Source organism: Parasteatoda tepidariorum, chromosome 2, assembly GCF_982258835.1.
Source record: "Parasteatoda tepidariorum strain Cologne lab strain chromosome 2, Ptep-v5.0, whole genome shotgun sequence".
NCBI lineage: Eukaryota > Metazoa > Arthropoda > Arachnida > Araneae > Theridiidae > Parasteatoda > Parasteatoda tepidariorum.
Genome location: NC_141756.1, coordinates 26,196,354 through 26,222,128, shown reverse-complemented (window position 1 = coordinate 26,222,128; position 25,775 = coordinate 26,196,354). Strand labels below are relative to the sequence as shown.

Below are 25,775 nucleotides of genomic sequence, written 5' to 3'. Positions count from 1 at the left end.
GAAAATCCTTTCTCCGTACGGGTCGAAAAAAATTAAACTATCAGTCAATCAATAATGAATAACACTACGAAATCAAGCACAAAACTGAGACACATATACCATAAAGACGCAATTAATAAAATTAAAAATAATTCTAATTTTATTTATTCATTATTAATGTTTGTTCTTTTCTATAGCTTTACGTTATTAGATTAAGAAAAACACATTTTCAGTAGTTCATTTCATTAAAATAACGATTAACTCTATTCAGTATCTTTTGGAATGATGTCATTGCTGAAGGCCAACTTATGATGGTCTAAATTCACAACAATTAAGGCATTTTCTCTATGATACTCATGCTTTTCGAAGGCCTTAAAAGTACTTCTTGTTAGAGAACTAATTAAAACTGCATTAATAACTGTGTAGTTTTTAATTAACTATAGTAAAACTACACAGTTATTAATGCAGTTTTAATAGGTACCAAATATACTAATTCTTTCTACATTAGTATATTTGGTAATAATGAAAACTGCACTAGTAACCACAATATCAAGTGCCTATTATCAAAATTAATTAAGTTGCATTGGTTTTAATGATAATATGTTGATTTCGCTGAACGGATTAGTACTATTTCTCTATTAATTTTACTTTTTAGTACAAAACTTTTTTTTAATTTCAATTAGAAATCATTGCCAAAATTAACTAAGCATCATTGATTGTATGATATTTTATTGTGTTTTACCTAAACGGATTTAATTCATTTTCTTATTAATTTTGCTTTACTTCATAGTTTATAATTTTATTTTGATTAGTACCTATGACCAAAATTAATTAAGGATCATTGGCTTCAATAATAGTACTATGGCTGTTTTTTAATTTTTTCCTAAACGAATTACAACCATTTATCTAATAATTTTTGCTATTTAGTACATAGTTTATGTTTTATTTCAGCTATAGTATCTATTATCAAAATTAATTAATCATCATTGATCTCAAAAATAGTTTAATCATTTTTTTTTACTTTTCTCCTAAATTATTTAGTACTATTTCTCCATTAGTTTATATTTTCAGTACATAATTTTTTAATTTCAAATACTGTTGATCTTAAATTATTTTCATAAAAATGCGTTTTAGAAGCAAATTATTTAAATAAAAAAATTAATATTTGGGTTTCATATTACACGAGAAATGATAACATTTCTTGAATTACAAGAGAGACACACGAACAGACTAACGCTGCATTTTATTGTTATAAATAATAATTAAATGAGGGGGGGGGTGGAGGGTTGTCTCTTGCTGTTATTCCTGAATTGTTTGTGCTAGCGTCCTAAAAATTCGGTCAGCCGACGCAAGAAGAAATTTTAGCCAGAATTTAAAAATGGCTTAGAAACTTCAAGGAATTCATTAAGAAAGAACGTTTTAAAAGTTATTTTTTTAATAGGTTTGGAATAAGCCGTTCAAATTTAACTTTAAAAGTGTTTTTTTTTTCATCTTTTCAATACTTTAGAAGATAACTAACACTGGCACTTATAAACTTAGAGCTATGTTTAATTAAACACGAAGTTGCATCTTCCTTGATGCATCTTCTTTCCTTATATGCCATATCAAGGATAACGCCATTAAATTAATTCACATTCGTTAGAAAACCCTACCAGAGGTCTAGCTGTTCTCCCCTGACGTCATAGAATTGACGTGACTATTTCTTTTTTTTTATACGTTCTGGCTCTGCTTGTTTATTCTTGGGATTCTCAGTTGTTCTGATTTTTATTTTTGTATCGTGTTTTGGAGTAAGAATGAGTTCTTCGTATTTTAAAATGTTACATGAAGATGTATAAAAAAATGAACTATCCTAGATGAAGATATGAATTATCCTACAGTGATATGTAATTAACTGATTCTTTAGGAATCGAATGTACGCAATTTAGTTTATAAATTAAACAAAAACAAAATATTTTGTTAAGAAACAAAATTTTTTCTACCTGAATCTTCTACCAGAAGTTGAAACAACCACTACAAATACTGCCTCCTACCGGGAAAAACATGAAATATGGTCGAGAATAAGGTGTATAATTTGAAAACTGAATGAAACTACGTGATTTTTTTTTCTTTATAGTTAAGCTTTTAAAACGTGTTTCTATAAACATTTTTAAAAAAATAAACGTTAGTTTTTTTTTTAATTTTAAAAATGAGTTCTTTACTAACGTGTAAGCTTAGCGAGAAAGTTGCTAGAAAACTCAAATAATACTGAGTTTTAATGAGTCGCTCTTATAAAATTTTTTGCTTAAATATCTAATTAGGTAAAACTTTCACTGGGTAGGGAACAAATAATAGAGAGATTTCGCAGTTTCTCGTGTAATCTCGCACGATGTATTGCGCATGTGCACCTGAATTCGCCTATGCATGTTCAAACCTAGGTGGGAGGGAAAAAAAGATATTTTGCTAAATATGTTAAAACGGCTGACATAGTGAGTAGAAAGAAATCACTGACTGAACAGTATTTTAAAACGAATTTAATGTTTGCATGTTACAGACTGAATAATTATTTCTTAAGATGAAAGATTTTATGAGAGATTCGTCCTCAGATCAAGTTTGTCCAATTACTTGGGAGAATTATTCAACATCGTTCTAATTTCATTTATTTTTAATAATGAGCATAAAAACAACGAGAAAATGCCCGTCTAACATTTCGGCCAACACGGTATTTAAATTGCCACGTTGTATTGTCAGAAAATGGGACGTTAGTTTTTAGAAGTAGAAGTAATTTAAAAAACAGCTTTTGTATTATGCAAATAATTTATTGAAAAGGAACATTTTTTCAGTAAAATTCGACAGAATGTGATGATTTTTATTCATTTGTACATTAAAAAATAATGGCATTAAAGCTTTTAAAGACAATAATTTTATTGAACAGTAATAAACAGCGTGCACGCTGCTGTATAATGTTGACCATGCCCACAAAGCATAAAGATACGAAGGTTAAAAAGACAAAATCTTAAAACATGCGTAATTACTTCGAAACTTCCGAGCAGGACGATACGCAAAACTTCGATATCTCTCTATTTATTAAAAAGAAATTGTACTTATTTTAATTCGTTCCAATGTGTAAGTATATGGCCTCCAGTTTTGTGCATAGTTCCGTTATGCTGCTAATTATCAATTCCTAACGTTTTTTTTTTTTTTTTTTTTTTTAATTTTTTTTTTTTGTACCGCGTACGAAGAACGGATATTCGGAGAGTTTTGAACTATTTTTTAGGCATTGTGTCCACAGGATCTCAATGCAAATTTGATGTTTTACCTCATATCAAATTTATTATTCGTCATGTTATGGTATATGTTTTACTATTAGCTTTTTGTGCATAAATTATCAGCTTTTACATAAATTATCAGATAAACGTTCTTTGGATGGAATTTTTAATGGAATTTTTCTGAGAAACTTTCAAATTATTAAGGTATCCGACTAGTTGTGACATTATTTTTTTCAAAATCGCTAAATTAAAAATTAAATTTTATGTTTGGAAAGCAGGGGCTCTAAAATTATAAATTTAGCATTAAGTTAGAACATTTATTAAATATTTTTCAAAATAAGGCAAATTTGAGCTTAAAAACTACCATTTTTATGTCACGCTAACAGATCTACAATAAAATCGTAATGCATAAATTTCCAAGCATATTTTTTCTAGATCAACAATGTGATTACCTGTGAGAACTAAAAATCTTATTATTTTTTTTAAAAAGACAATGGAATAGAACTAACTGCATTGTTTAATATTAAATTTCTAAACAATGTATTTAGTTCTATTTCATTGATTTTTTTTAAAAAAATTTACCTAAATTTCGACGAAAAATTCTAAATATTACTTAAAGCTTGCTAAAAATAACAAATTCAAACTTTGAGCTTAGCCTTTAGTTCAAAAAATTTCTAATGCAAAATTTACATTCAAAATTTCAAAGAATTCTATAATAAACATTTTTGTATTGTGTGTTTGCGTAAAGAAATGTTCACAAAACCTACGTTCTTCAGAAAATGCATTTAAAATGCAAGAAAATAATTCGAAAATTAAAATTTTTATTTGTGTTAGAAATATAATTTATTCAAATTAATAAGGGTTCCAACACTCAGCACAAAACAAAAAACATTTTAGTTTCGTTTTCGTTAGTTTTGCTTCGGTTTTGTTTGTCAACATACGAAAACACAACTGAAGCTTCATTTCTAAAAATCGGGAATAAAATTTTAAAGGGTTTAGCAGTGCCGTTCCTGGGGTGGCGGAGGCCTGCGTGCAAGAATAATTTTGTGCGCCCCTATATACTATGCTTAAATTTTGATGATAAGGCCAATTTTCATAATCATTTTTAGTTTGAGGTTTAAACTGAATAGTTTCCTTATAGACTAAAGTCACTTTAGTGTAAGTGTTTGATTATGAAAATGGGCGTAATAAAATAAAACAACGAAAAAATATGACAAAAAATTTATTTTCGACATCAAATAAAATAGACTATTAACGTAGAAAATATAGGTCATAAATAAAACACGTCCATTCGGAAATTAACAAAAAATCTAATATAACTCAATTCACTCAACTGAGTGAATTGAGTTAAAACTCTCAAACGGCGCTCAACGCAAACAAATCCGTTAACTTGAAAATGTGCAAGATCTGTCTAATACCTAAGTACCTAACTATCAAATAACAAGGTAGTTTTAGAACATAACACGTCTTGCTTTTGCAGATGCAAGCTCATGGCTCATTTCATTGTGATCGATGACTTCACATATTTTATTTTCGATTGAAATAACAGCTAAATCTGAAAGCCTTTCCTGGCACATCGAAGTTCTCAAATAAGGTTTTACAAGTTTTAGCTTTGAAAAACTCCTTTCGCAAGACGCAACAGAAATCGGCAAAGTTTACAACTTTGCTATAATTTGATTTTTAATAATTTGCTATAATTTGATTTTTTTCGAATAGTTGGACTTGGCGCCCCTTAAATTGGGCGCCTGCGTGCGGGGCATTCGCTGCATACCTGCCAGGAACGGCACTGGGGTTTAGGTAAGCTAATCAACTAAAATTTAAATATAGATTTTGAATGATACCTTACCAGTTGGATACCTTAAAAAAGAACTTATCTTTTCCTTATTTCAGTGGACATTTTAACATAGGAGGTTTTTGAAATGATTTTTAAATTTAATTATGTGAAAAAATTTTGGATTTAAAATTTATATTTCAAATGTCAAATTTTAAAAATTAAAAAAAAAGGACCTCAGATCATACTCAGAAAAACAACGTCAAAATTGCCTATTTTCACAATAAATTTTTTGCTTAGTTTTATTTACGTCAAAATTGCCTATGAACCTATTTATAAAAGATACAACATTTCTAAAATAATGTGCAATATTGATCATTAAAACTGCTGATGAAACGAAGAAACAACTTGAGAAATATTTATTCGAATGATCATCAAAACTGTTGGAAAATATTGATCAAGGAAGCTGCTGATGAAGGGAAGAAACAAATTGAGAGATCCTAAACCTAATTCTTCACAGTTGAATTTGGTTATTTTTATTCTATGCGAAATAGTAATAAAATTTTCAATAAATGCATTATATTTCATATTTCATATTTTTCCAAAAAACAAATTGATAAACTCTTTCAAAATTTGATAAAAAACAATGGATTCCCAACTAAAGTAATAAAATTCTATCTAAAATCATTGAATTAATCGTATACTTTTGTGGATATATTTACTATAAAAGATGAAAATATCTGCTTTGTTGATTTATACGATAAAAGAAATGATTTTAATTTTAATATAAATAAACTAATTACTTGGAATTCTAATGTTTCTAGGAACATCTATTTAAATACCACTTTTAATGAAATGAATAGAATTAAAAGAATATGTAGCAATATTTATTTTTCTAAAAAAAAATCGATAAACTCTTTTAAAATTTGATAAAAAAAAACAATGGATTCCCAACTAAAGTAATAAAATTCTATCTAAAATCATTGAATTAATCGTATATTTTTGTGGATATATTTACTAAACATTTTCTTAGTTAATTTATATAATTTTCCCAGGTGCAAATTCATTTCGGGTAAATCCGTTGCCAAAATTGTTTACTAAAAAATGTCAATGTTTATTTGTATAATTTTTCCATGTGCAAATCTATTTCGGGAAAATCCGTGGTCAAAATTATTTACTAAAAAATTCCTTTACTGAAAAAATTCCTTTGTTAATCTATATAATTTTTCCATGTGCAAATCCATTTCGGGCCAATCCGTGGCTAAAATGTTTTACTGAAAATTTCTTTATTAATTTATAAAATTTTTCCATGTGCAAATCCATTTCGGGCAAATCCGTGGGTAAAATTATTTACTAAAAATTTCTTTATTAATTTATGCAATTTTTCCATGTGCAAATCCATTTCGGGCAAATCCATGTTAAAATTATCTACTAGAAATTTTTTCTTTGTTAATTTATATAATTTTTCCATGTGCTAATCCATTTCGGGTAAATCCGTGGCTCAAATTATGTGCAAAATAGGCAATTCATGTTTCTCGCTTTTCAGATTTTGTTGTATTCCGTTTTTTTCTTTTATTTTATTTTCTGTTTTTATGTGTTATTTTTACTTATTGTGTTCTATTTTATTTCTTGCAATTTTTGAGTGCTCCTCATACTATTGTATTAATATATTTTGCTTTGGCTTTATTGATACAATATCAGAAAGCACTCTTTTTTGCGGATATAATCGTGTGGGCTGATGAAAAGATTATATCTTTTATTTTCCGGATTTTTTAAAAAATTATTATCCTTTTTTTTTCTCCAGTTGCTTGTTATTTTTTTGCATTATTATTTCCCCCCCTTTTTTTTTTCATTTGTCTGTAATTTTCCTTTGTTTTATCTTCATTTTGAACTTGTATATATATATATATATATATACGCATAAATTAGCGACTACTTTTGGTATTTTGCTAATTTACTGGCTAATGATTTCATAAAAATAACGGAAATATTAAATGAATAATGGATTATTAATTAGATATAAGTTTAAATACACGGTCAATAAAAAAGGTTAAAAAAATTTCAAAAATTTCAAATTTCAAAAACTCCTGTGACCCTTCCACGGAACCCTGATGTTTCACGGAACAACAATTTGAGAACAATTGTTCTTGATAATAGATTTCTCTCTTTATATTTTATTTTTATATCTATTTTATATCATTCCTTTGAAAAATTTTTTTTTAATTAGTTATCTTTCATTTAATTCAGTTTAAGTTTTAAATCAGTTCATTTTTATACGTTGACGTGATATTTGATAGGTTTTTTGGAGCGTTCACTATGGACGTGATTGCTAGTTCTGCCTTTTCGACCAAAATAGATTCTCACAACGATCCAGAAAATTCATTTGTTCGATATGCTAGAGAAGCTTTTAGTACTAAGATCAATTGGAGATTGCTACTTTTTCGTAAGTATTCATTTACAATAATTTTTAACGAAATGTACAGTGCGCAAAATAAAAAACAGACCACCCTCAATAACTTTTGATCTAATGATCGGATCTTCAGACTTAATGTTAAAGGCTCAAGGGGGTAACCTCAAATATGGTTATCAATTAGTGCAGAAGATATTTTAAGTTACGAAATCAGACATAAAAACTTACTTTCTCTGATAAACATATTTTTTTTCTTCTTGCCGGATTCGGATTCCTGACCCCCGAAACAAAGGGGGCAGCCACAATATGGTAAATATAGTTAGAAGTTAGAATAGTTTGGCCAGGAGTGCTGTCCATAGTTGGTCCCCTTAATGTTAATTTTACTTTTTGCGTTTTTTGCCAAATCTCGATAACTTTTTAAGGGAAATGAAAAATATTTGCACACAATTATAAAATTCTATTATCCAAGGATAATTCCACGCAAAAAAGAAATTTTAGTAAATGTTTGTTATTTTTTATATTTTATTTAATATTAGTTGAAAAAATTTAGAATTGTAAGGTATACAATTTTTCACATCATTTTAAACAATTTAATGTTGCATTGCAAAATGCAAAATATGAACAAAGTCAGCCAAATGGAATTTGCATACATTTGAGAAATTGAATATTTAAAGTACCGCTTCTTCGAAATTAAATTTCTCAGGAATTATTCGACCGATTTCACGAAAAGTTTGCAATTTGTCACGTAAAATTTTGTTACTTAAAATACCGTATTGAAATAATGTAAAAAACTGTATACTTTATACTACAAATTTTTTCGTCTATTATTAAATATGATAAATATTTATTTAAAGTTATTTTTTGCATGGAATTATCTTTGGTTAAATGAATTTTATAATTGTGTACAATAACTTTTCAATTCGCTTAAAAAGTTATCGAGATATGGCAAAATACACATTATTAGTAAAATTAATATTAAGGGATCCAAACTTTGGACCGCTTTCTTGGCTAAACTATTGGGCTCATATTTATCAGAAAACGGCTTTCCCCTATGTTTCGGAAATCTGAATCTGTCGCGAGAAAAAACGCATGTTTATTCAGAAAAAGTACGTTTTTGTGTCTCATTTCACAACTTAAAATATGGTCTGATTTGATTAATTGATTATTTGAGATTGAGTCTTCGAATCATTAAAATTGAGTCCTAGAACGTGAAGATTCGATCATTAGAACAAAAGTTATTGAGGGTGGGTTGTTTTTTTATTTTGCGCACTGTTTAGGACAGAGTAAGTCTAAAATGAATGTATCAGTTTCATAAATGCTTTACGCATAAAATGCATACTTTTGCAAACATGCATTGCTAAGTTTTGAATGTATTCCTGTCAAATGCTCGATACGCGTTTCTTTTCTTATACGGCATACGCGCCACACAACCATTGCCAAGCACCTAGCCCCATTCTTAGGGCACAATCTTTTAACAGGCGAGAATACCATATCATTAAGACCCTGGTCAGAGGACGCGGACAACGCCTGAACTGGTACCCCCTTCTCTAAACATTCACACCACAGCCAACGATAGAGTTTTCATCTGCGACAAATTTAACGTGCACCTTACTGCGGTTATTTTGTGAGCTTCCAGGTACGAACTCATGACCCTTATATGGCATCTAGCTGCTATCGATTATTCTGGATAGCAGCTGTGATACGGACTATCAAATCAGTTGGACCTGGAGACACATACACGCTATCTTTTACGAACCCTCATTGGATGAAAATCGCATCGGTTGAGAATTGGTTATCATGGTGGCCAATGTAAGAGTGCGGTAGATAAGCGACTTATTGAAGTGGCGTTGTTTTTTCAGCGCATTTTGTTTCCACAGAAAACGTGAATGATAAATGGTTCTATGAAATGAGGGATTTGTTTTGACTTACCCTGTAACGTGTTGATATGAATGTTGATATGTTGTATGATAAAATGTTGAGATATTGCTTGATAAAGTGTTTTTATTTATTTTAGTGCTCGCACCCAAATTAATGAACTTCTTTAAGATGTCAGTTTCCAACCCAGCCGTCACAAACTTTTTCAGCGAAGTGACTGCGCAGATTATAGCTGAAAGGAAAAGGACAAAACAAGTAGGCTCATTTTGTTGTTTAATTTTCGCTTATTTGTGTATTTTATTATAACTCACTTTCGAGTTGGTGCAAATAGAATCTTACAATAAAAATGTTTTCCACTTTTAGACTTAGCTAGAGCATAGGTTCCCAAAGAGAGCGCTGTCGCTCTCTCCAGTGGGCGGTGAGGACTTTATGGACGCACTAGAAAAGTTTTGAGTATTTAAGAGATGCTGGAGATTTCTAGAGGGTTGTTAACAAACTATGAACATAACTCACTCTCGAGTTATAATACACTGCTTTTCATAAATAGGGGAGGGTGGCCTAAAGCGGATAGGTTAACAATAAACTCTCAGAAGTTGTAGTTTTTGGGCTTTTATCACAGCGTTTTTGATTTTATTTCTTAAGGGAGATCTGGAACTTTAAAATAAAAAATTATTATTGCGTTGCTTTAAATTTTATGATTATTTATTATCCAGAATAAAAGACACTGAAAAAGCCAGTTTTGCCCTACAAGTGGGTCTAAAGTGGGTAAGCTGTTCGGGCAAAGCGGGTAAGCACCATGGTTTTTACAAATACAAGCGCATATAAATTTTCTTAAATATTAATAATGAGACCTTAATCACACGTATAATAAACGCTAAAAATAACATTTAAATAACAATTTTAGACTTATTTTATCAGTCTCAAATTATGATTTGTTATTCTTGACATAGTTCGCAAAAATAAGACCCTCTTCCTGAATAAGTTGTGCAAGCTTCATGAGCCCAGTCTTTACAATCTCCACATCAATCCAATCTTCTAGCGGTGGGTCCTCATAAGGCCCCCCACAAACAAGACAAAAATACTCTTTTACAATTTTTTTCTTTGAAGCTCTTTGTTTTTTAGTTTTACCTGGTTTACTTGTCGAAGTAAGATTTTTAAAAAAATTTTTTACAGCACCATTGTTACTAAGACATTTCTTCTTTTCTTCCTTTTCTGTTTGCATATTTTTAAATGGTGAACTTGTTAAGACGCCAGCTCTTTGAGTTTTACGTTTACGACTAGTTTTGTTCGGAGTAGGTTTTGGTAGCGGTCTAATATCCAAAGGCTTCACATGAGATGTCAATGGCTCTTCTACTGGTTTAAATGAATTGTCACTAGTTGCCGTAGAACATGAAGGATCATCTTCAACAGCTGGATCATACGAAGTTTCTCCGTTTGTGGATCGTAGCGAAATCCTTGAAGCTTGAAAGTAATTGTGATCCACGTTTTCAAATACAGATGTAGAAATAGAGCAATCAGAATTATTAGAAAGACGACCAGCATCAGTAGATTGGATCTGCGATGCGCTATCGTTGCTGTTTTCAATAACTTCCGCCCTGTCTGTCAGACTAGGTGGCAAAAAGTCAGCATCACTAAATATGTGTCGGTTCGTGGGCCATATTCCTGAGGATTTAAATCTTTGAACAGCATTTTGTGCACTAGCTGCTTTTAAATATGCTTTTCCAACAAGTGAAGCTACGTCGTACTGAGTAATTATTATACCTACATGGCTTCGTTGAAAAGTAGAAACTTCTTGTTCAAAGTAAGTTTTGAACGGTCCATAAACGCAACGGTCCAGAGGTTGCATGCGATGAGTTGTATGAGGAGGCAGCGATACAAAAATTGCAATATTTTTTCTAGCATATTCAAGGGCCTCAATATATTTGTGAGATTCATGGTTATCAAATATTAAGATTACTTTTTTCTCAGGAGTTGGACGGGTATTATAGAGACAAAGTGATGAAGCCAATCTAGGAATTTCGGTTCATTAATCCATCCGTTGTCAGTGCAAGTAGCAAGGGAACCAGGGGGTGCTCCATCTAACAATCTACCAACCATTCTTTTTCTACCATAAATAAGAAATGGAGGTGTAAAAGATCCTGCAGTGTTGCAGCAGCAGATAACAGTCGTCAATTTTCCTCTTTCCGCTCTTGAAATTACACCCAGCTGTTTTTTCCCTGATTTTGACAAAATTTTCGGAGGTTTATTACTAGATGCATGAATGCCAGTTTCATCCATATTATATATTCTTGCTGGATCAATGTCATTCTCATCAATTTCTCTTTCCAACAAATCATAAAATCTGTAAACTTGAGGCCGATTGAAACCGCGTGCTCTTGCAATTAATGTTGGTTCTGATTGCCTAACAACTAAATTAGGATGTCGTTTTTTAAAACCCAAATACCAATCATTTCCAGCACTACCGTTCTTGAAATGATGAACGATATTATTGCGTTCTGCATACTTATAGACTAGTTTCAAAAATGCATTTTTATTTAAGCCGTAGAAAAGATCATCGACTTGAAATACAAATTCCAATAACTCAGCTTCTTGCTCATCATTGAATACTCTTCGATATCGTCCAAGATTGTTTCTGAAACAGCCCTTTTTCAGATGTTTTTGTAGAGTAGAAAGTGGGATACCATACTTCTTAGCCGCAGAAACCGAAGTGGTCTCAAATTTTTTCATTGCATTCTTCATGGCCGTTTTACACCAAGACGCCTGTTCTGTTTTTCTCTTGTATTTATTTACCATCTATACAAGAATACAGAAAAGTTAGTATAAAAATGTATCAGACAAAATGGCAAAACGGGTATCTACCCGCTTTGCCCAAAAGCATATTTTTTACTAAAAAAATTATAACCTTAAATAAAATTTTAAAAAAAATTTAACATCGAAGTTTATAGGTGAATAGTGTTAGAATAATATAATAATATTGACAGTGAGAAAAATAAGCCGACTTTCGATTAGCCACAAGTTACATATCTAGAGTTTTTTTAATAAACTTATTAATTTTTTTATTTTGTGCTTGGTTACGCCATGTCGCTTTACTTCTGCTCCGCTGGGACTGATTGAAACTCATGAGTCTTCAGGTAATCACGGCATACTTTAGATATCGGCGCTTGCGCGCCATGCGGCGGAATACGAATGCCTACCCGCTTTAGGCTACCCTCCAATACACTGCTCAAAAAATTAAGGGAGCACGTGGATCTAACAAAATTACGCAAATATTTTTTTCCCCATAACTAAATCAAAACAAAATATCCATAATTTTAAGTATGGCAGAAAAGAACAGAAGAAAATTTAAATGTATTCAGAAAAAGGATTTAACCAGAAAAAGGACAAAAAAAAACAGAAAAAGGATTTAAGTGTAGAAATTTTGATTTTGAAGAAGCTGCCGTCTTTTGTTACCTGTGTGGTAAAATTAAACCTGTCGATTTTTGTTTTGAGGAAAATTTACTTGCAAATGACACAACAACTTCATCTACCCGAATTTATGGCTAGACGTATTATCTGGAGCCTATAATCCTGACAAACACAAAGAAATGTGACGGACGCAGTTGAAATTGCAAGAAGTGTTGTCATTGCAAATCTGATATCGAATCTGAAGAAAAGGGCATGTTTAACATCATTCAGAACTAGGTTGTCCACGTCCTACCACAGCAAATACTCGGACCGATATGTCCAGTTAATAACTCGTCGACACAGAACAGCCAATACCAAACTAATTTAAGGACAGTTTCTTTTGGCAACAGCAGGAAGGGTTTCAAGCAGGGCTCGAAAAACCACCCGTCCTCCCGTCCACGACGGGCAACAAATTTCTCGGATCCGACGTCCGCGGGGACGGCCATTTTCCCGCTAATGTTCGTGATACATTTTCAATTTTTCTTTTCTTACAAGAGTCTAGCGCCTCATTTCTAAAATGACCTTCTAATCTGGAAATCCCGTTAATTCTTTTATTACTGAATAATGTAATCTTAGTAACTACTAATTCATTTTTGCAATTATGTAAATGTTTGTAATAAATAAGAGAAAATTATATTTTTATTTATTTAGAAGCTACGGGTTAGTTTCAAAGGAGGGCGGGTACATTGTTGGACAAGCCGTCCTAGGGGACGGGTAAAATTTCTGAGTTTTTTCGAGCCCTGGTTTCAAGCCAACCAAATCGAAATAGGCTTCATGAGAATGTTCTGTATGCACCCTGGCAAATGGTATGCATTTCTTTGACACTCAGAAACGGTGCTGCCCGAGGATAATGAGGTGAACCGGGTTCGAATCTCAGCGATGGCTGGTCGATACGAATTACGCATTTGGTTTGCACCGACCACAGTGCTGATGTGAAATATCCTTAATAGTAGACGTCATGAGTTAGAGTTCTCTTGCAGTCAGGGTAACCGTGGGAGGTTCTCGTGATCTTACTCTCCTTGTAACTCAAATGCGGGTTAGGTCTAACAAAAAGGCAAATTTCTTGCAATACCTGATCCAGGAGCTCCCTTGTCTTCTGAACTGGGTTCAAAACTACAAGGCTACGTAGTTGAACATTAGTAGTAGTAAACCCAAAAATTGAATTGGCTGGTCAAAGATGGTTATAAAATTAAAAATATTCGTTCAGGAAGGATAACATTACCTATAAGGTGGTTTAATTGTATGATCTGGAAATATCACAGTTGGACGAGCTGACCTGCATTTCATTCAGAAATGCAATTTGACGGCTCAGTGGTATTCAGATGATACCGCATGTCGTATCTTACGCTGCAGTCATCGGTGATTACTTTCCTTTAGTAAAGGATAATGTCAGAACTCATACAGCCTGTCTTGTGGAGAAGCTGATCCAGCTTGCGTGGGATGTTCTCGGACAACTGCAAGACCAAGACACTTCGTCAATATTCCCCAAATTCTCATCGATATCCTCATCGCATCCATGCAAAATCGTTGTGCGCTGGAGTCATAGCAGTTCGAGGAATCACACACTATATTAAACATCATTTCAGTACAATCAGTTTTTTTGTCCTTTACATGTTATCATTGCCTTGAAATATCATTTTATGTTATTTACATATATGTAGACCAGAAATGATTTTCTTCAACTGTTGATGGACACGGCTAAGGAGACGGCTAAGAGTGAGAAAAAGGATGACGTGGATGATGATGACATTGCTGCAAAGTATGGACAAGATTTCGTCAACCAAACCATTTTTAATACATCGGAACATAAAAGTAAGAATCATTTTCATCATGCTTTGTTTGGATCGCGAGTGCGGCAATTATAAATAAGTTTCGAAAAATGGTCCCCCCTCCTTTTTTTTAATAATCGGGAAATATAAATTGCTCTACATTGAAGAGCTAATAAGCTTTTAAGAGTGAATAATCGAATTATACCGTATCCGCCGTTTTCCTAAATGATATATGTGTATATTCATATTATAAGAGCATCAAGAAGAAATCATGTCAATAAATAATCAACCAATAAATCAAACAATATATAAATAAAAAAAAAATGACTTTAAAAGTAAATTTGCATAGCTGAGCCCCATAATGGCTTTATTTAGGGTCCTTAATTGTTTTTCTTTTATTAGTTTTTTTTTCGAAAATATTTTCAAAAATGATATTAGTTCATCAAAATTTTTTATTATTTAACTTTAATTGTATTTAAATTCTCACGAAAGATGATCTTCAGTTTATCCAATATCTTCAGTTATTTTCGTTTAATTAATTGTATTTAAAATTTTGTAATTGAAGATCTTCAATGAGGTTTTACTTTTATTGCATTTTAATTTTTATAATAGATGATCTTCATTTCGTTCAAGATCTTCAATTATTTCTCCTTAATTGTACTTCAAATTTTTGGATAGAAAAAAAATCTTCAATTCATTAAAGATCTCCAACCATTTGCTGTTTCACTATAGATGATCTTTCAATTTAATCAAGATATTCACTTTTATTCTTATTTCAGACCTCTCGATGGATGAGTTGGTGGCCCAGTGTGTCATTTTCTTTTTGGCTGGTTACGAAACCACAGCAACATTATTAACTTACGTCCTGTACTGCCTGGCTCTGAATGGGGACATTCAAGAGAAAGCTTACCAGGAAATTACACAATGCTTAAAGGAGACAAATGTAAGGAAGTATTTCAACACCACTGGCAATAGTATAAATAATAATGGATAAACGTTTTTTCTCGTATCCGCCATTTTTCTATGTAATCAGGGCCTGATTATCGCCTAGGCCCAATAGGCATGGGCCTAGGACCCACAATTTCTGAGGGGCTTCAAAAATTAATAAAAAGTCTAAGGAAAGGTGGGCTAGCTTTGTGTTGGTTTAAGTATAAATAAAAAAAATAATAATTCAGCTAATCAGCGGCCTTTAGCAAAAATAACTGATTTGAGGCTTTTAAACTTTTTTTATTTTGGCATAACATTGTTTTGTTGTTTTAGATTTTGCTTTAATTTATAGATACGTAAACTTTTTCTTTAAAAAATAATCTTCAATTGTCTGCTTTCAAAATTTTTTAGAATATTTCTCTTGAATCATGCATTCAATAGATTCTTTTTCATTGTTAGGACTACTCTTCAGTAATTTAATTTCAAAATATTTTGTAAGGGGCCTGGAAAATTTGGTGGGCCTTGGGCCTGAATTTGTCTTGATCGGTCCCTGTATGTAATAACATTGAAAAATAGATTTCGCTCTGCAAAGAAGAATGTAGATTAACTTTTTTAGCGACCGCCAGAGGGTTAATTTTTATATATAATCTAAGCATAATCCCGGTTGCAGAATTAATAGAATGAATCTGCTTTTACGGTTTTAAACATCCAAATTTGTCTGCAACCTCAACGTAGTCATTATTATACATCGTAGTAGATTATTATTTCATTTTATTTATAACCGGCGTTAAATATCCGATTCTAAGTTTACGACTCAATGTTAGATGGATTACTGGATAGAATCCCCTTGTCATTAGACTAACCTTGGTAGGTTTTTGTAGTTTTCTCCTCTATGTAACGCAATTGGGGATCGCAACACTCGAATACGCCATCTGGGGAGAAACCGGTATTATGCCTTTGGCCCTTCTCCCTTCCCTCTCCTCCTCTTTTCAGTTGTGTAGGAATGTACTACGATGTTTTTCCTTTATATTTAATAAAAATATTTTTTTAAATTTCCGTGATACTTTTCTTTAGAACTATGTTTAATGTAGTTTTCAGCTCCATATAGTATTCCAACATAAAAGATTTTAATCTATATGAAAAACAAAAGAGAAACTAACGTGCTTCCTTCCTCTATGACTCTCCACACGCTAATGGGGAAAGCATGCGAAGTGTTGCCATAGGTAGAGAGTTCTGCTCTACGCCACCTGCAGCCCATTTCGATCGCCATACGGGTTAGTTCCCTCGAAAATTCCTCCAGGACGGCTTGTTTGTCCCAATGATTGATCCAGGAGCTCCTTTGTTTACTGGGTTGGATTTGAAATTGAACATTGATAGTTGCTAAGTTAAAATTGGATTGGCTACTCAACGCTGGTTATAAAATAAAATATAGACATCTTATGCCAAATGATACGAAACGAGCAGTAAAATGTTCATTCAAATAACTAAATAAATTTTTTTTAAAAACTAGGAAATTTTGAATTCTTCGGATGAGGTGAAGATGATTTTTTGTGGGACTCAGCTCACGTTAATGAGCTAAAATCCATTGTAGAGATTGGTTCCGTCTGGCGTTACTGCTAATATTATTGAATCCAACATACTATAATACAATGTTCAGGAATCTTTAAATATGTAGCTTTATAGCATGTTTTCTAAGACTTCATTGTTTAATATTTTTTGAATATTCTTGAAAAACTTAACTTTCGTTATCCTTAATTTTTTTTCTGAACTGAATTTCAAATATTTTTTCTAAAAAAAGACCTTTACATGTAAAGAAAATATGATAAGATACATATTAAAATAGTTTTCGAAAGGGATAAATTGATACAGAGTTATTCATATATATATCATTGTTCCTTATATATCGATATTTCATGATCAACGAATGTCCTCCGACTTTTTGGGGATTTGTAGAGTCGACTTATACATCGGGATATACGGTAATTAATAAAAGTTTTTTTGGTATAAAATCAAGTTAAATTTTTTACGTTTCAAAAAATCGAAAAGTGTTTTAGACAAAAAAAAAAAAAAAAAAAAAAAAAAGGCAAAACTAATTCATTTCCTTTCTTTCGGACGCAATATATTAACGTTTTTTTTTTTAAATAAAAAATGCATTTTTTTAATGTAACAAACATAGTAGTCTACTAAGTCATTCTCTCGTACAGGCTTAAAATTATTTCAAAATCTAATAGCATTAAAAACATAGGTGTTTTTAAACCTACTATTTCATTTAAATGTTGTTAATTATGCTGTAAACCTGCGTATTTTATTTAAATACAGGGTGAATTGACATACGAAGCTTTACACAACATGAAATATTTAGATAACATCATTTCAGAAACTTTAAGACTCTATCCGCCAGCAGTGAGGTAAGTAAATTCGTTCTTCTCGTCGTATGTTAGGCTTGTAGCTCTCTTAGTAGACGATTAGTACAGCAGATGAATTAGATTTTTAGTTTTGTGTAGTTTTTACTTAAAATTTTTTTAAAAACTTGCTCCATATTTTAATTTGATATTTTTATATTCTTGTTAAAATATTTAGTGTTAAGATAGCTCAGATAACACTTGCAAAATTTAATGGTTAAAAGAAAAAAGACAATACTAATTGATATATTATCATTTTTTCCATTCATTTATTCCCAGGCAGATGATAGGTAAAAGAAGTCCCATTACTGTAAGATTAAACGCGAAAAATTTATGTGAAAAATTATGAGCCCAACGCTCTCTCTAATTCAATCACTCTTGTTTATTATTGTCTATGCATAAATTTATATGATAAATTTCCATACTGCTGTGAAGAAATGTTTCTATAGCCTATGGAAAAATTTATTTAAAGACTACAGCAAACCATAATTTTATAACAAAATTTGATATATTTAAAAATATCATAGGATATCCCAATGTGGTTTTACCTATGGTAAAAATTTTATCATATACTTTTCCCTTATACCTATGACGCTAACTTACCATACGCGTATGGTGCAAAATTTGCTAAATGAAAGAAAATATATAAAAACTTTGCCCTACGTTCATAGCAAAAACATATGGCAAAATTTTAAAATTGGCAAAACACCATAGGAATATTTAATACAGGAATTATATAATATTTATATAGGAATTGCATAATATTTATATAGGAATTATATAATATTTATATAGAAATATTTATGTAGGAATTTTTTATATTTTTTATGTCAAACCATGCAAATTTTCCAAAGCCAGGTTATGGGTAAAAGAAGTCCCATTACCGTCGGCCTACACGTGAAAAATTTATGAGCACTTAATTTCATCCTACAAATTTGTTGTTTGTAATTACAAAGTTTGTTCTTCACATGCAAAAGTATTTAGTATTTAAACATTTTGTAAAGATGTATAGTTTTATTTGAAAAGTCTTTTTGCTAAACTCGGATACATAAAATAATGTTTTATGCATATTTATAAAAAACCTTAACATTATAATGGAGCAGTTTAGCAAAGTATAATTTCCTATCACTCCACACGAGACATTAAATTTGTTATTTTAATTCCATTTTTGTTTTAATTGTGGTACCCTTTGAACATTTTTTCAGATAACAAAAACGTTACAAACATAGGAAAGTAGCCTAAATCGTGCACTTTTCACATTTTAATTTTCACCAATTACAAATCACTGACAATTACAAATGAAATATATTATTAATTAAATGCAGTTATTCAGCTTCTAAAATTAATATTATTATTTGTTTGTCAGTAAGTAGAAATTGTTTTCATAAGATCTAAAAATGGTATGACTAAAGAAACAGCTTACAAGTTGTCTAATTCGTACCAACCTCAAAAGTATTGAGCATTTATAATTAAGTGAATAAGCATACTACGAATAATCCGAAATAATTTTTTAATAGCATTAGAGGTATTGTGATATTAAATTTTTGAATTGTTACAAGGATAGTGACAACATTATAAGCTTACAAAATGTTAATGGAATATAATGTTATGGGTAACAGAGTTCTAGCGTAATTTTATATGTGCTGTTTGTTAAAACAGGACTTAATTCTTCTGCATGGATCTCCACGTCATAAAAGATTAATAAATTAATCGATAGAGCGTTCTCTACTCAATAATAGTTTAGAAATCAGAAGTGGTACGATTTGAGCAACTTTTCCTTATGCAACCAACCTGTTATTTCCAAACCAAACTAGCCATTACCCTTTTGTGATTTAAGTCAGAAAGGTGACCCTTTCGTTTGGCAAAAGAGCACCGCAAAGGTGAAAGTAAACCTTAGCTCAGATCCGACGGATACATGGCGGCACCAGTCATTCACGAAGTCGTTTTCTCAATTTAAGCATAGATCTGTATGGAAAGGAAATTTTCTCCAGACTCCTGTGCCCTTGGTGTAGAATCTGATAAAATTATTAGACACTAGATGGCGTCTTATAATGAAAATGTAATTAAGAGCCACTAGATAGCTTCTTATAATGAAAATGCAACTCAAATTGATTTCAGATTTCAATGAAGGCGGATGTAAGCCTAATGTACCAAAACAAAATTTTGTTATTGTTTGAAACGAGAGCTCATCCTTGAATTTACACATGGCACTGCTTAACTACAGACTATATTACTTTCGATTAAACATATTTTACGAGGACATCTATTGTATTTACTCGGTGAGTCTTAACGGAATCGAGGATCGAGCCCCGGACCGGAGACCGAGTCTCTAATCAACGTGAATTGGATGACGTTATTGATTAGTGATAGCATGTATTGTAGCTCATAGACGAAAATAAATATCCTTTTTTTCTTCCCTTAGAACTGAAAGAAAGGTTGCATCAGAATATAAACTAGGCGACACCGGTATTATTTTGGAAAAAGACATGCTTGTTGGCATTCCTATATTTGTTATCCACCGAGATCCAAAATATTATCCAAATCCTGAGAAATTCGATCCAGATAGGTAACCATTTTAATACTTTTCTTTTTTTTACTTGTAGTTTCTAAATTTTTTAGATTATTTTGTAAAGATAACTAACTCAGTGGCGCGACAGCCCATTAAGAGGGCCAAGGCCGACTGTGCCCATCTCAGTTTTCTTGACCTTGGGCTCTGGGGTGCAGGAGCATATGTTCCGGTCAGGTGGTCAGCCGAACGCGGATTTTGTAAAGATATTTTCTGTTAATTTCTTTATATCGTTTTTAATATCATTTCCTCCTTTTGTTATTTTATTTAATAAATTTTTCAGTCAATGTTGTTTTATTTAGTAAATTTATTTCATTAATAAGTTAAGAGAACTATTCAAAATGATTAAAATTTTTAACATAGTTATTAAAATATAATAATTATTATTTTTAAAAACAATAATTCGAGATAACTAAAATATATCAAAATAGAAATTAAAAATAATTATTTAATTTAAGAAAAATAATTCAAAAAATGATTAAAATACATAAAACTGTTCATTAGAAATAATAATTTAAAAACATTTTATAAAAATACTTGAAAATTGTAATTTTTCGTCCATCATCATGACAGTCTTGTACAGGCCACAGTTTTCTCAATTAGTCGTCTTCTTCTGGCTTAATCAGACACTTATTGATTTCCAAGGTTTTAAGATCTTTTCCCACAGAATCAAGTGTCTAGTGTTTGGTCTTTTAACTTTTTCGGTTGCCAATAAAGTTTCCAAAAGGTCAGCCTCTGGTCACCATCATCCCATCTATAAATGTGACCCAGCCATCCAATTTTATAGAATTTATTAACTGGAATTATGTTTGGTTGCTTAAATTTTCTGTACAATTCATAATTGTTCTGAATTGGCCAAACACAGTGTTTTCTTTAACAGTTCCAAAGATGGCCCTGAGTATTTTTCTTTCAAATATTATAGTATTATCAAGTATGTAATTTTCATCGGTTTTATTTAAATGTCAGCAGTCGCTGCCATAGAGCAACACGGGTTTAATTAGAGATTTGTTAAAATGTGTTTTAGTTTGAATGAAAACTAGCTTTGATTTTAGTTGGTTTCTCAATCTGAAGCGACACCATTTAGCATTATTTAAAAACATAAGCTTTTTTTTTATGTAGTTCTTTTTAAAACGACGGCATTAAATTATGACGAAATCTTTTTGTCTTCGTTTGAAAATCAATCAGATTAACAGGGCCCGCTCTAAGCATTCGCCACTTCACCAAATGCGATAAAATCGTAAATTTAGCAAATAAAATCGTAAATTTAATGAATAAAATCGTAAATTTAGCGAAAGTATTGGCGAATGATTTTTTTCAATGGGAAGATAAGAATATATTTAAATCGATCATCAAAATGAATATTTCTAAACAAATCAGCACTTTTTTATTCGATTCAAGTAATTTTCGGTAGATGCGCCGCTTAACCAATTAGAATTGGGTCCAAATAATATAAGCCTGAAACAAACTATAGTTTAACAGTTTTCTATGCGGAGCTAATTAATTATAAAAATTTGTTAAGATTTGCATTTGACGAAGGCTTTCGAAAATTGGCGAATACTTAAGATTTTTGGCTAACTTACTGGCTAATAATTTGAAATCTTCAGTGTGGGTCCTGGATTAATTCTTTCAGCTCATTGCTGTAACTTCCTTACTTTTGCCTTCAAGAGAACGCTATACCGCGGCGAAACTTTGTATGACAAATTATGTATCACCTTTTTTGGTAACGTAACATTTGAAGTCGAGAAACGTGGAATCAGGTAAATCTAGAATTAACTATGAAATTTCTCAAAATTTTTTTGCAAATTATGGAAATGCAAACAAATTATTGAGGAATAACATCTCCACTACGTAAATCTAAGCATTTTTGCCGTAATTAATTTACATTTTGATAGTTTGTAAAGAAATTTTCAGCAATTGAAACCAAATAGTTTTCGCTTGGTTTGTCCGTACCCGTTTTTTTTCTAAACTTTTACTTTAAAATTACTTTAGAGGTAAAAAAAAAGAAATGTGCCTCGAAGGGTTTCTCCTGTGGTTCTTAAGAGGACCGAAAAAATCTTCATTGCAAATTCTGTTTCACCTCAGTTTTAATTTTAATTTATAAGTGTAGAAAAAGTGAGTTCCGAAAAACCTAAAGTAAACCATGAAGTTTCGATCGGATACATGCACTTCAAGAAGAAGAAGATCACAGATACCCACACATGTGACCTATTACGTCAGCTTCAGTTGATCGTTCATACCCAAAATGGTGTGTTAAAGTTGAGTTAAGTTACTCCACATAAGTCAGAACCTTAATTAACTTGAAGTTGATTAAATACAGCGCCTTATCGCACAGCAAATGTGTTGAAATATAATTCTTCCTCGTCTTCTACTTAACTTCTTAACTTGTTTATGAATTTTATTGAAATCATGATATATTTTTGTTCTGTGTACCTGGCAACTTCGATGCATAATTAGTTTATTCATGTTCTACATGACTTTGCCTGTCTTTGTTAAGTAAGAAATGTATAGTGAACGAATTGAAATCTTTGTGTAAGAATATAGAATGTGTCACCTATGAGAATTGATACTTGACAGTGCTTGGCTTAATCGAAATAGAATTAAAAGAAAGTTGCAAACGTAAACAAATGCCACGTTTCAACAAGCAATGAGGATCGACATATAGTTTGTCTAAAGTAAGAACTCCCCTAACAATTTATCTGGACCCGTGACGGTAACTATGGTAATGAGGTATAACTATTTTAAGTATGGGGTCATTGTTTAGAACAGGTTTTGTCTCGGGTTGGTTAGAAAAAGGGAATCTTTTTCTTCGCTCTATTGTGTTAGCCCTAGAGTGAAGAGAAGCTACCCCGCCTGAAATGCACTATTCTTGTTTCCATAGCAGTAGATGGCCTCTGACTTTGTGGTAAGGGGAGTTCTTACCGTAGACACACTAGACCCACACTGCGTCACTTGCAGGTATCCCATTGCTGAAAAAAAGATTTCAAAATATCAAAATGCAAGCAAGTTATGGAGGAAAAACACTTGCTTAATCCTAAGTTATCGTCTTATAAATTTACTTCCATTTTGAAAATTTCTTTTCAATATTTAAAACTTCATACGTCTTTGTACTTTAAGTTTGAAATTTCTTTGAGATGTGAAAGGGAATTTGCAATGAAAGTTTCTCATGTGGTATAGCATCCTTAGAAAACGCTGTACCATGGGTGAAAACACTGATAAATTCTCTTTCCTCTTATCTGCTCAATTTAAATCACTAATGTAGATTAATTTCTTCAAAAAATAATCTACATTTTTGATTTAATTCTTTAAGTATAGAAAAAATTAGTTTTATGTAAACCATAAAAAAAAAATATGAAGCTTCAAACGCTGATTTTTTTTCTCATTGCAGTTTTATAATTGCAATTTGATATTTTAAAAAGTAATTCAACATTTTAAACTTCGTAGTTAATGCTTGAGTTATCTAAAATATGCCCCCCCCCCATATGTTTACTTTTTACAAATGTAGTTTCAAGGAATTGTTGAAAACTGTAGTTTGAAAGAAAAGGAAGGCATTCTCTGACACTTTGTAACAAATTATTTTAGTAGACAATGCAAACTATAATGGTTTGTTTACTTAATATTTCAGATTTTCAGCGAAAGAGATAGCTAAAAGAGATTCCTACGTGTATCTACCCTTCGGACATGGTCCGAGAAATTGCATCGGCATGAGGTTCGCTCTGCTTGAAGCCAAAGTCTGTCTTGTATATATTATCAGCTGCTTTAAGACTAAGCCATGTGATAAGACACCAGTGAGTACTCTTTAATTCATTCATTCTTCTTACGTGATCGCAAATAATGAATTAACATGGTGTTTCGGTTCATGGCACAGTTAAAGTGCCTTACACCTTGAAACAAAACTACGATTTTTAACTGTATGTATGATTTGCCGTGAAGAATTATCTGGGCTTTAAAACGAACGAACAGCTTTTTAAAAATTGCGAATTTGGCGATGTCCTTCCACCTGGATAAAAATTATCACAATCTTTGCCTTATTCTCAGTTTTTGAAAATTTATATGAGCCCAGATGATACAACAAGTTTTTAAATACTAGTGGGCTGCGCTCCCTGCTCGCTACCGCTCGCAAACCCCCGAAAATTGCTATGCAATCTTATATGGTTTGCTTCGCAAACCAAGCTCGCTTCAATCTCTACTAACTTAGGTACATTGCAAATGTACAAAATTCTAAGAATTCAAAACAATCATTCAAATCCATATAACAACTTTTTTTTTAGAAAAATTATATCTTTTTGGTAAATACTAAATCATTAAAATAAATTTGAATTCAAATAAATGACATGTAATTCGTTAAACCTATTAGAAATAAACCTATTAGCTATAGTATAAAATTTTAAGATAAAATTTCTAAAACTGATATCTCTTTAAAAAGGTTAAAATTTTGACTATAATTAAGTCTATTAAAAATTGAAATAAGTGAACTGCAATGGAAAAACCTGCATAAACAAATAAATTCTAGTAAAACAAATAAATTCGTGATATAAATCAAAAATCGTCAAATAAATTCGTAATATATAAATTCGTGAAAAAAAGCGCTTTCGACAAAATACTAAAATAGAGATCTATCGACAAAGACTACTCACTTCTGCCTAGCTTATGCTCTCTCTGGTTATTTCCGTTTCCGTTTTTAAAAGCGCTATATGTTGAGCCACCTGAGCTAGATTTGGCATGTGACATTTTTAGCGGCAATCATTGGTCAGTCATTCAGAGAAATATATATAGATTGAAATATCAGATCACAAGCACTTTTCATTTCCACAAAACTGCGGATTTTTTCCAAATTGACTTCAGAGTTAAGCATGGACAGCGCTAGCTTTAAATAGGCTGAACTTGTCTTAACAGTCATGATTAACTGTTGCAAACTCACAGCAGTTATGAAAATAGCATTGTTATTCGCAAAAAAAAAGCATTTCATATGACGACGAAATCTTCAAAAACCAACCCTAAGTTCTCACCGGTTGAAAATCCGCAATTTCGACTTTTTTTTAATTATCTATTTAGTTTACAAGCTTTACAAAAGCCTTAAAATTTCTGATCACACAAATGCGGGTTAGTTCCATCAAAAGTCCTCCATGAAAAAGTCCTCCGTGATCCATGAAAAAGTCCTCCTCAAAAGTCCTCCATGATCCTCCATCAAAAGTCCTCCATCAAAAGTCCCTCTAGTTTGAATTCTGGGCCGGTTCGAAATTACAGGGCTATGGAGTTGAGCATTGATAGTCGTAAACTCAGAATCATGTCAGCTGTTCCATGCCGGTTATTAAACATAAAATATTGCTACACCTTAGTCAATATTGTTACTTTTAATAGTATCTATTTAGTGTGACGTAACCTCTGTC

General features: G+C 31.5%; 2 protein-coding genes across 6 annotated transcripts in view; one reads left to right on the top strand and one right to left on the bottom strand.

Moving 5' to 3' along the window:
- Positions 1-25,775, bottom strand: part of LOC139424769 (speckle-type POZ protein B) — a 64,623-nt gene that overhangs the window by 25,496 nt on the left and 13,352 nt on the right. The gene's annotated exons all lie outside the window — the stretch shown is intronic.
- The window catches only part of LOC139424954 (cytochrome P450 9e2), an 85,138-nt gene that overhangs the window by 58,511 nt on the left and 852 nt on the right, over positions 1-25,775 (top strand). For 4 of the 5 annotated variants that reach the window (XM_087157038.1, XM_087157037.1, XM_087157039.1 and 1 more), the window contains 7 exons: positions 7,293-7,438; positions 9,420-9,535; positions 14,386-14,536; positions 15,273-15,436; positions 17,740-17,828; positions 20,245-20,388; positions 24,011-24,173. In XM_087157038.1, the coding sequence (XP_087013164.1) occupies positions 7,293-7,438; positions 9,420-9,535; positions 14,386-14,536; positions 15,273-15,436; positions 17,740-17,828; positions 20,245-20,388; positions 24,011-24,173 (973 nt within the window). Of the gene's footprint in view, positions 1-7,292; positions 7,439-9,419; positions 9,536-14,385; positions 14,537-15,272; positions 15,437-17,739; positions 17,829-20,244; positions 20,393-24,010; positions 24,174-25,775 lie in introns of those variants that run through there. The other variant, XM_087157040.1, reaches the window with a different exon arrangement.